Raw genomic sequence first — 11,630 nt, forward strand, 5'->3', positions numbered from 1 at the left:
TTTGCAAAGTGGCAGAGGTTGATTGTTAACGACTTCCACTTTCCATCATTTTTCCATCTACTTGCACCTGAATCTAGTTTGAAGTAGCTTGCAAGACCTTTAGGGCACACTTGAATCTCATTTCTGAGCACTGACAAAATACTGATAATAATGTAAATTAGTTCATACATAGGCCTCAGTAAGAAATATCCCTGTATTATATATGCCAGCAGTGTAGCATAGGCTTGCTACCCTATTCCTTACTGTTTTCCTTTTTAATTTTTTACTATTTTCAGTACACAATGGGCAAGTAAGGCAGCAAAACTGTCACTACCTGTAAGTAAACTAAGTTCATAGCCTTTAGTTTCTATGGAATATTTTGAGGAAGTTCAATACCAGAATTGTTGACAAACTGGAAAATGCCATCTTAAAGGAGATTCGTAGTTTCATCACAATTTTGATCACTTGAAGCTTTATTAAGGAAATAACTTATCTTTCCAGTGAAAATAAACAAATCCAAATACTCATTGCAGCTCATATTTGGATTTGAAAGGACTGAGGAAAGTAATTGTTAACATCATCATGGCTAGGCTTTGCGAACGAAGATTTGGGAAGGGCTCTACCCACGTTTGTTGCAAGTGCGTTGGTGGCTAATGAGGCCAATACAAGATAGCCATGTCCAGTTGCAAAAGGCACAGCAGAAAGACTCCTCAGATGGTATATTCTGCAAGGCTCGATTCTTTCTGCATTGTCTTTTCTCCTCAAGGGAGATCCTGCGAGCTTTCTCAAAGGCATCAGCAGCATTATAGATGGTGTGTCTCCAGATCTCCCGACTGGAGGCCAGAGTAGACCAGTTATGGTGGTCAATATGGCCAAGGCTGAGATGTTGTTTCAGGGAGTCCTTGTATCTTTTCTTCGGGGCTCCTCTCTTGCAGCAGCCGGTGGCAAGTTCACCATAAAGCAGGCGGTGGTCCTTCATCCTGGAGATGTGCCCTATGCAAAATAATACATGCACACATCAGAGAAGGCAGAATAAAGGCAGCAAACTTTAGACAAAAAGTAGTGTCTTAAGCCTGCACGAAGGTTACGTGACCAAGGCAACGGGATCCAACACAGAGGGCAAGGACCAGACACATCTCGTGTGGCAGAGAAGCCCCAAACCAGAAAGCTCCACAGAAGCCTTTCGCGTGTATATTCACCCACATCAGTGACGTGGCGGCTTACATATGGCAGCACTTCGGAAACATTTTCACTTCTTTAATTACAGTATCTATAGAAATGTTATTTCTGTATTTGAATCACAAACCGCGCAGTTCGGGATGAACCGCCGGCTGCTGCACGTTCGCTCTCTACTGCAGCATCATAAACCTGCCGCACACATGGTCCTGCACCCCCGGGCTGTCCCTTTCCCTCTCCTTCCCTTGCCCATCCTGCGGAGAGGCCCCATCCCCACCTTGCCAGCCCCTCGCTGTGCCACGCCCTCAGACGGAGCGGACGGGACACCAAACCCAGCCCATATGACTTCGCCGTGACCCCGCGGAGGGTCTCTAACTGAGGGGAGAGGCGGGCCGTGACCTCTCGCAGCCAATCACCAGCCAGTCTGCGGAAGACAGACGGCGGCTGTAGCCAATGACTGCCTGGGTGCGGCGCGCGGCGCGGACCCGCGGGCGGAGGAAAGTGGGGGGATCCCGGACCTCCCGGCGCGTCACGGCGGGGCGGGGAGAGCGGCGGGCACGGCCCGCCAATAGGCGCGCGGAGAAGACTGACAGACGGGTGACTCGCCCAATGGGAGGGCAGTGGCCGTTAAAGGGCCGGCGGCCCGGAGGGGAGCGCCAGGCGCAGGTGAGCGGGGAGTACGGCCCCCGGGGACCGGGCGGTGCGGGCGGCGCGGGCGGCGGCACCGGGCGGGGATGCGGCGGCCGCTGCCTCCGCGGTGTGCGGGCACCCCCTGGTACCTTCGGGAGGGGTAGAGCGGTGTGGCTCCGCCGCTCTGGGCCCCTGGGGGCGGCGAGGCGATTGTCCTCCGCCTTCTCTCCCCGCGGGGAGGCTCCGCTCCTCTTCCTCCTGCTCCCGGGAGAGTCGCGCAGTCGTGCCGTCTGGAGGGACCCTGAGCTGCGGTGGGAGCCGCGGGCCCGGCTGCTCCCCAGGGTTCAGGGGCTGAGGCAGCCGTGCCCCCGCCTTCTTTTGTTGCCGCCTCACTCCCCGCAGCGCTCGGGTGGGACCGGACTGGAGCTGGCCCCGCACCCGGGGCTGTGCCCGCACCCGTCCCTCCGAAACGCACCCCCCGCCGGGGACGGGGTTTTGTGCCGTTCGTGGCCGTGACTGGTTCAGAGGAAGGGGAATGTCAGCCTGATGAGTTTCTGGATTCATTAGCCTGAATCCACAGCTGCCTCCCATCCTCGGTGTCTCCCTCCTCTCGGCTTCGTTAAATGGTCCTTTTAGGTGGTGTTGGTTCCCTTCCCTGCGTGCCTTTTCGTTTGCGCAAACCGCGGGCTTTTTGCAGGAGGGATGTGTTGGCCAGCACTCAGCCTTTCTTTGTACAAAACCCTAAGTTGCTCCAAGTCAACGTAGCCGTCTGTTGGGAATCACATACGAAGTTTTCTAGAAATCCCCAGGCGGTAGTATCCAAAGTTACTCAGACTCTCGAATTTGTTTAAAAAAACTTAGAAGTAGCAGGTCCTCCTAATTTAAACTTTGTTTTTCTTATTCAAGCATAAGCCCTGAAAGTTAAAAAAAATAAAGGGACTATCAAGGCATCGTATTTAAAAAAGTCATGATTTTCCTAAAGAATAATTCTAAGACTGTTGGTGCTAGCAGCAGTCCTTCGGTCCTGGTGAATGCAAGGATGTTTTTCTTTGTTTCCTTGTTTATTTTGGGTGGGTTGGTTAATTTTTTTTGTTGGTCTAGCACTTAGACAATAAGGTGTGAACAAAGGAGACAGAAAAGACAGAGGCAGAATGTGGATGCCTCTGCTATTAAGTATGTCAAAGATATTCAGTATGTGTGTGTTCTGCCTGCTTAGGGGGTTTTCAGCTTAGTTTTACAATACTTGTTTCATTTCAACTCTGACAAATAGTTTGTGTTTCTTTAGTCCAGCAATGAGGACCTTTGTGACATTGGGCTGCTTCTGGCCTGACAGGACTCTGAAACTTGTAGCTCCAAGATGCCATCTGGAAGACCTTTGAAATCTTTGTTACCGTATAATCAGAATTGTTTCTTTTTTTTTTTTCTAGTCATCACTTTGCATTTCTGCACAAACCGTAAAGATATGCAGTTTGCATTTGCAGTTTCCCCCCAGCTTCTTGTGCTTCTCCTCAGTGGCAGAGCACAGGAAACTTAGAAGTCCTTGACTTAGCCTAGGCACTGCTTAGCAACAACAAATACATCAATGTGTTAACAACATTATTGTCACACTAAATCCAAAACACAGCACTGTCCCAGCTACTAGGAAGAAAATTAACACTATCCCAGCTGAAAACAGGACAGTGCTAGTTTTTGTAAATCGTGTTTTTGTAAATCAAGCTTTTCAAGGTGGTGGTAGGGTAGCTATCTAGAATGTGTACAAATCCTAGATTATTGCCATTCCTGTTTCTTTTGTACTTGGAGCATGTAATAGTTCATTTTTCTGCATTAAAGAGTAATATCCTAGAGACCATCTAGCAGTGTCAGAAAACTGAATATCCCAAACCTCAGGTTTAGTTAGATAATAAGGCTTTATAGTTAATATATTAGAAAGGTATACAGTGCCACAGTGGATTGGAGCCATCCCTGGGAATAAGTACACTGTTAAAACAATTCACAAACACCCATTTATATTAATAAGATGGGAATCGTCCTTAATGAGGCCATGTGCTTTTAAAAAGAAAGGAGTTGGAAAAGGCAAGATGTCCTTTGCTATTGGAAGTTAGTAGTTATGGGTTTTAAAACAGATAGGTTTTGCTGATGTTTCGCTGGGAAATTCAGGGCTTGTATCAGACCTGTTCAAGGAAAAGTTAAAAAAAGTCTAAAACAAAACTTTACCTAATAAAGGAATTGGATGCCAGTAGTTTCCAAGTTAGTATTGTAGTTCTTAAAGGTCATGTCCTTGGTTTATAGCATAAAATCCAAAACCAAGATTAGACACTTCACGAAGAGTGGCTAGGGAGATCAGTCAGGTGGTGGAAAGCATTGGCACAAGGAGCAGTGAGGCTGACCCACAGGGTAACCTGACATTTGTGTGTTTTAACTCTGAGCCTTCTCTGGGGCTAAGGACAAAGCTTGCCTGTCTGCATCTTCTGTGTTCATGTAGAACTATATTTAGAAGATGATGCAAATTTGATTTGAAAACCTAGGTGTTTTTTTTCCCCCTGTGTTTGTGCCCATATTGGCCTGCTGTGCTAACTTAGAGAAATTTAGGGAGGGCCAGGGTAACTAGAGATATCATATGAGTCTCTAAAATCTTGTGGTTCCCTGTTATTGGGAATGACCAGAAACTTTTTCACATAGCTGGGGCTCAGTAAAGGACTTAGCCAGTATATACCTTGAGATGAAAAGTCTGCTGTTTAAGTATCTTAAGAGAAAATTAAGTAGCTACTGGTACTTTCAAGAGTTTAGTTTGATGTGCCCAACTGGGGAGTACTTAGGAAAGTTTGACCCATTTTCCCACAGTCAGCAAAGTACTTGAGTGTTCACTTAAGTATTACTTAAAACCAAACCTGAAATTCTACTGATTTCAGTGGAGATAAGAGTGACCTTATAAACAGAGATTTAATGTCTTGGTAGTGATAAGTCAGAAATAGGGTCATTCTTGTGAAACTTATGTTGTACCTGAGTACTCTAAGTAATTCTTTATACCTGGAAGACCAACTCAGGATGGATACCTCTGTATCTTTCACACACACTCCCCACCTTGAAAACAGGTAAGTGCAAATGTATGTGTTTCTAAAGCCAGTATGAAGATACGAGTACTGATCATTCCCCAGTAACCAGGAATCACTATATATTTATCAGTCCAGAATAATTGCCTTGTAAATGGTGAAGATTACAAAAGTGTTCTAAATTTGTTCTGTATGCAGGTAACTTTCCTGAAGAATTTACTTGCTCAGTGACTTATCAAAACGTTTAAAAAACCCCACAACCAAAGACTTTACACAAGATAAACTTAGAATTTAATGCATAAGTCAAGAAATTCAGTTACAATAATAATAGTAAAGCACTGCTGCTGTAATTTGCATTTGAAAAGCTCAGCAAGTACCAAATGAATTGATTTACTGATGGAGAAGTAAATATGATTCTGCTTTCTTGATATCTTTTTGTGATAAGCTTATAATAATCAAAGTTAAGGGATATGCTTAAAGATCAGAAAAAAGGTCTCAGAAAAAAAATTATGTAATTTTAGCAGGTACAGTGCTGTGTTCTGGTATGAATCTGATTTTTTAACTTGCCAATATTTTTTTCTCTACTGGTCACGTCAAGTTAGGGGTCTGCATTAAAGCACTACATTACATTATTTTTTTTAACAATTCCCTTTTCTCAAAACCAACTAGAATTTTACTTTCAGAAGGATAAAAGATTTCACACATCCTAAACAGCAACATGCAGCTTCCTGCTTGAGTCTGAGGAGTCCAAAGTGCTGGGTAGCTGCATAGGAGAACTGAGGACTGGTGTGTGATAATACATGCTCATGCTTTATGCAATTGATTTCCTCTTGGGACTTGGTTTTGCATATTTTCTAGCTAGTAATCATTGGAAGTAAGTGGCTTGACAGAGAGAACGGTATTGTAATGATGAAAAGTAGTAAAGCAGTTTTCTAAATGCAGCATTTTAAAAAATACTTGATGGCAGCATGCTTGCATGTTGGGTATGAAAAGATGTTGCTTGACATGGAAAATTGCAAGTGAGCCACTTGTTGACAGTCATATTCATACGAGATGAATAGCAATATCTACTCTACATTATCCCCCAAATGGAGAGTTGTTGTGTTGCGCTGATGTGTATGTTTTAACCAAGTTTAGGGAGAATAACAGGAGAAAAAATGCTTAGTAAGTTAAGAATCCTATGTAGCTCGGGGAGGGGGTTGGGGGTGTGTGTTAAGAATTAAGTCCATCAGTCAGTAGCAATTGAATATATAGTCTGCAAGCCATTTGCCTTCAGGTGGACAAATGTCTATACTGCATGAACAGTGAACAAACACAGCAGCTTGAAACTGTATGGACTGTATGGTAAATCCCTGGCCTGCTTGGTTTAAAGCCTTCTAAACCTACATACAGTGGTAGATAAGATGGTACAAATGATTGTTCAAAATAATCCTAAATTGGACCCATTACCAAGCAATCTGTGACCATGAACCATTTTGATTCTCATTTTCTGCTTTCAGCTTTTGGTTGTTTTGGGGGGCTGTTTGTTTTTTTGTTTTGTTTTTTGTAATACAATCTATGATGTTACTGCAGTGATGTTCATTACTGCATTAATAGTCCCCTGTTTTCTCCCACTCAGACTGTCCATCTCTGTACAGAGTTTCACACAATCTGTCAGGTGTATTTATGGGGTTTAGTGTTCTCTTCAGCATCAGGGGCAGGACCAGCTGTTGCTGTGGGCAGAGAACTGAATGAACTTTAAAGCTGCCATTGCATCTGACATGTTTTGCAGTGTGAGAAGGACAGAGCTGCATGTAGTGACTTATTCTTAAATCTGTTTACCGTTAAAACATCTCTCGTGCACGACATTTGTTTGAGCTAGTAATTTTATGACATTAAACAGGATTGCTTCAGTTATTTTATTTCTGATTAAGATAAGTCAGAAGAGCTTCTAAAATTTCCATTTTCCATATTAATCTATTTTTTTTATGGAAATGGTGTCTCATTTAAAATGTGTCTCAGAAATTTCAGTCCCCTACACACTTGATGTTTTTGAAGTAATGATATAACAATTTCAGCTTCTTTTGGAAATAATGTAGTATTCAAACTGGAATGTGTGTGTCAAATTTCAGTCCTAAGCACATCCCGACTGGCAAAACTCTTAAGAGTTGAAGGAAAATAGCTGTATTTTTGTAATGGAAATATCAAATCAACTGTAACAGTTCATGACAAGGATATATTAATGGTAGGACATTAGAGAAGGTATCTATGGCTAGCTACTTCATATTCAGAGTCTAAGAAAATGGTTTTCTTTTATCAAATGAACAGTCAGCTCAAAATACGTATTCCTTAAATGATGACTTAGGAGTCAAGTTGCTAAATGAAAATATATGGTGTATACCTTGGAGATTTATGTTGTTTGCTCTTTTTCTCTTAGGAAGCCTGACAAATAGAAAAATACTACAAAGTGAAGAGAAAATTCATTTCACAAGAACTGAGCTCTGCTTTCATTGGCTTCTAAATTTATTTATATTAATAGCTGACTAGTGTCAGATCATCTCTGTGGTCTGCTGTGGTGAAATTATTAGGTTAAAGCTGGAAAAGATGAAACAATTAAAAAGAAAAAGGAAAAGCAATTTTAGTGTTCAGGAAACTCAAACTCTCCTTAAGGAAATCAGAAAAAGGAGAGAAGTACTCTTTTCAAAGCAACTTAATACAACAATTAATGAGATGAAACGGAAAGCTTGGGAGGAAATAGCAGAGTGTGTCAATGCTGTAGGTGAAGGAGAGCAAAGAACAGGGACAGAAGTGAAAAGGCGATACCTTGACTGGAGAGCACTCATGAAGAGAAAACGTCTGAATGCAAACATCAAAGTAGTAGGTGCTGGGTTTCACCTTCCTTCATCCAATTTAGATGACTCTCTCAATGAAGACATGGATGAGAAAATGGGATTTGCAATTGAATCTAGTTTTGAATGGCAAAATATCACTGACTTCAGAGAAGCCGGTGGATCTTTAACGGAAATCAAAGTAGAAGAGGAAGAGGAGGATCCACAGAATTTCGAAGTGAGTGACTGACATGCATTAGCTGTGTGCAATATGGCCTTTGTTTCATTTCCGCATAAGGCTGCTGTGTTTCTTAATAGTATCTGTTTCTGGTTTTTTTCTGAATGTGTGAATTAAAGAAACTGTAGAAACAAATATATTTCAGAGAGATGATGTTCAAATCTAGCAGCTTGGAATTGGGTGTAGGTCTTGGATGTTGATTATTGAATTGATATTCCTAAAGCTGGAATATGTCTTCGCACATGTATTTTCCATTTGTATGTGCCACAGATAAGAATTAGTTCAGTAAATAGAATGAAAATATGCCCTTGAAGGAAACTGGTTATTGTAATATTCAGGCTGTCTGGATGGATGAACGGAGAAGAAAAGTGCACTTCTTTAACAAATGGAAGTATATGTTACCTGCAGGTACAGAAAGAAATAGAATACAGAAAGAAATAGAATACTGTTTGCATGGTCTTAAAATGAACCCACAGGAGATGAAACCATTACTTGAATAAGTCGGCCATTCTTCTCTTTCAGAATTTTAGTGTGGATTTGACAAGCAGTTGTGGATTCTCTAGACAGGTTTTTACTCCTAGTAGTACTGTGACTGTCCTGGGGAACGCAGCCAGCTGGAGTCAAGTCAAATGTTGGCATAGTTTTGCTGTGCCTCTACAAATATATAGTTCTCATTTCAAAAAGGGGTATTCAAACAGTTTTCCTTTTTTTTTATTTTTTCCTCAAGTGGGAAGGGTAGGGAAGCAGCTCCTGTCTTAGCTCAGTCGATATATGTGCTGGGAAAAAATCAGCAGAAGCTGTTAAATGGTAGTGAGACCACTGTCAGACAGTGCTGAAGAACAGTGTCTGTCTACTGCTGAGAGCAGTGGTCCTAGCCATCTCATCATCTGCATCATAAATAGCTTTACAGCAAATGTGGTAACACAGAACGGTTAAAGTCCTGTGTATAGACCCACTTAATGGAGTTGGAAGCGTTAAGAGCATGTGAAAAATGTCAGTGTTAAATCTTTTATAAAAAATGGAATCCTTAAGTTAGTGAAGGTTGGGGTAGCTTACATACCACATAGCCTATGAATCCATCTGCTCTGATAAATAATAAGTCATAACAAATTCCTAGTGGCTTCCCTAAATGTCACGCAGGTCTATGAAAAGTAAGAACAACATATGGTCTCGTAGATCCATTTTTCTATCAGTGGTTCTGAATGATCTGTAATAACTGTGCCATGTTTTCTGTATGTTCTTGCATGTCCACTGACAAGCTGATTTTGCATTTTTCATTACCAGGTATTAACTTGCAGATAAAGTGTGTTTCTCTACCTGTGTAATGATAGAAAAATTTTCTGATCTAAAATGGTTATTTCACAACATGTGAGTTAAACAGTTCTGAGTAGCTTTAAAAATGAAAAAAACGCAATATGTTCTTTTCAGTTAAGTTGTGTGTAACACATTTATTCAGTCATAAAGCCTGGAGTGTAATTCTTGTCTGTCACGTTCCTCTGCAGTTTCCTATTGAGGAAGAAGAAGAAATATTGTCATCAGTTCTGCCAGATTCGAAAAAGGAAAATGACCTACCAGACTTCCCCCACATTGAAGAGTTTGGAAATCTAAGCTCTGCTCAAGCTAGGCTAGCCTATGAAGATTCTCACTTGCTTATAAATCTGGAGAAGCAAAAGCTGGATCTGGAGAAACAGCGACTAGACATTGAAGCCGAAAGGTTGCAAGTGGAGAAGGAGCGCCTGCAAATTGAAAAGGAACGGTTGCGGCACGTTGACTTGGAGCGTGAGAGGCTTCAGATTGAGAAGGAGCGACTTCAGATTGAGTGGGAGAAGCTCAGGCTGGAGACTCTGCAATCTGAAAAACCTGCCCTGGAAAATGACCTCACCCAAACAGAAAAACCCATCATGCAGCCTCTGGATCTAGAAACTGAAAAGTTAAAACTTGAAAAAGAACGTTTACAGTTAGAGAAAGAGAGGCTGCAGTTTCTCAAGTTCGAGTCAGAGAAGCTGCAGATTGAGAAGGAACGCTTGCAAGTGGAGAAGGAGCGCCTTCGAATTCAGAGAGAGGGTCACTTGCAGTGAACTTCTCAACTAAAGTGTCAACAGTAGTGTTTTGATGTTTCTAAAATAGAGGTAGTTCTTTTCTTAATACTGAAACTGTCCTAGAGGCTAAACATTTTTCTGTTCAGAGTTGAACGTTATGTTAAACTGAAAAAAAATGGTGCTCAATATGTCGGTGTGCCTGCATAAGTGAGCTAATGTGTGAAATTGCTTTTCAGTGTATCAGAACTAAGTGTTATGTTCTCTTGTCTCCAGTATTGTGCTGTATTAGTTTGGTGTCCTCCTCTTGTAGACATGTTGAGGAGAATCAGGGCTGAACCTTATGCTGTTTTTCACTGTAGTAACAGTAAGAAAGGATCATAATAAATCAACATATGTTGTGAGGACATGGTGCTGACAATTGCCCATATGGTAACGAAGTATAATTTGGCAGAACAGAGTAATACAGAGTCATGATGAGATTGATTCATTAAACTTAGCTTCCCCTTTTTTGTTTTTTTTTTTTGTTTTCCCGCCCCCACAATTGGAAAAAGAGTTGAAGAGTTTTATAGAAGTTAAAGTGCAAGTTAAATTTGTTGCAGTTGTTTTTACTGTTGTTCCATGGCTTGAACTGAATGAGAGTGCAGAATATAATATTGTTTCTTTTGCATTAAATATTCATACTAGATAAAGTTACACATCAACCATACCTACTATAAGCTAATGTTTGGTTTCACCAGGTCCTTAATAATGCTATATGGAATATAGCACCTGTCTTGGTGTAGCACAGGGATTTGCTGATTGATCAGGCATGCTGTCTGGTGAGTCTGTGATGACCCGCTGAAGGAAATTGCTATACCTGGTTTGTTTGTTGAAAGACAGTAGCTGGTGATGGGAGTCTCAGGATTGGAGACACAGAGGCTGAGCAGAGGCTAAGGAGCACTGAGCTTGAACATGAACATGCTCGTTGCTGGTTCTGCCTGGCCAGCACTGAGGTCATGTCTGCAAGGCAGCCAGAAGAGGCTTCTGTGACTGACATCATATAGTATATTTTAATTAGACAAACAGAAATAATCCGTGCTGAAAGCTGTTGATTTTTTTCATAAGAAATGTATTCATTTAACAAAAAAACCACCAAGGAAGGAAGCTTTCCATTATTTCATATATGTTTAAATCCAAACTGAGCCAGACTTCAAATTTTTCGTCTTTCTCCAAGTAGCTATCTTTTGTTGACTCCATTTGAAACTTAGGACTATGAGAATACTAAGTCTAAATATATGTTGAGTGACTTACGTGAATTCTTGTGCAAGTAAATATATTTATACCACTACAGGTTTACTCTTATTCTGCAAAGAAAATGTTATTTTTTTATTACTGAAACAAGTGTGCTTCTTCAGTGGAAATAAATTTGACTACTACACTCCAAAATGGCTCTTGAGACTGTCTTTCTTAACAGAGAGAAGGCTACATCTGAAGAGAAACCTGGGTACTCAACACTACAGCACCCCAAAGTTGCTGGTGCCTGTATTCCCTGTGTAGTAAATCAGAGAGATGAGACCCCTCAGAGTTGAACTTAAATCAACCAGCACTTACTTAAGAAAGGAAAAGGGAAGGAGACACCAACCAGCTAGATAGAAATGCCCCAGTGTATCTGAAATTTTTCATCGTGAATATGGTTGGCTGATGGTGGCTTGATGCCAGGTTCCCCCCCAGA

General features: G+C 41.6%; 1 protein-coding gene across 3 annotated transcripts; it reads left to right on the forward strand.

The window, feature by feature from the left end:
- Positions 1–1,722: 1,722 nt before the first annotated feature.
- MSANTD4 (Myb/SANT DNA binding domain containing 4 with coiled-coils) lies at positions 1,723–11,344 on the forward strand. 3 transcript variants are annotated; one of them, XM_027677313.1, is made up of 3 exons: positions 1,723–1,821; positions 7,252–7,880; positions 9,383–11,344. In XM_027677313.1, the coding sequence occupies exons 2-3, from the start codon at positions 7,419–7,421 to the stop codon at positions 9,956–9,958; spliced, it is 1,038 nt and encodes a 345-aa protein (XP_027533114.1). In that variant the 5' UTR covers positions 1,723–1,821; positions 7,252–7,418; the 3' UTR covers positions 9,959–11,344. The 3 variants fall into 3 exon arrangements, with proteins under 3 accessions (XP_027533114.1, XP_027533113.1, XP_027533115.1); XM_027677312.1 differs by lacking the exon at positions 1,723–1,821 and adding an exon at positions 3,457–6,607; XM_027677314.1 differs by lacking the exon at positions 1,723–1,821 and adding an exon at positions 3,457–4,877.
- The last annotated feature ends 286 nt before the right edge of the window (positions 11,345–11,630 follow it).

This window comes from Neopelma chrysocephalum, unplaced genomic scaffold, assembly GCF_003984885.1.
Source record: "Neopelma chrysocephalum unplaced genomic scaffold, ASM398488v2 Primary Assembly neopelma1_43, whole genome shotgun sequence".
In the NCBI taxonomy this organism is placed as follows: Eukaryota; Metazoa; Chordata; class Aves; order Passeriformes; family Pipridae; genus Neopelma; species Neopelma chrysocephalum.

Excerpts from the sequence above, each read along its gene's own strand:
- MSANTD4 (XM_027677313.1), top strand. The coding sequence starts at position 7,419 with ATGAAACAATTAAAAAGAAAAAGGAAAAGCAATTTTAGTGTTCAGGAA. Across the intron at positions 7,881-9,382 it reads AGGATCCACAGAATTTCGAA|TTTCCTATTGAGGAAGAAGA; the intron begins GTGAGTGACTGA and ends GTTCCTCTGCAG.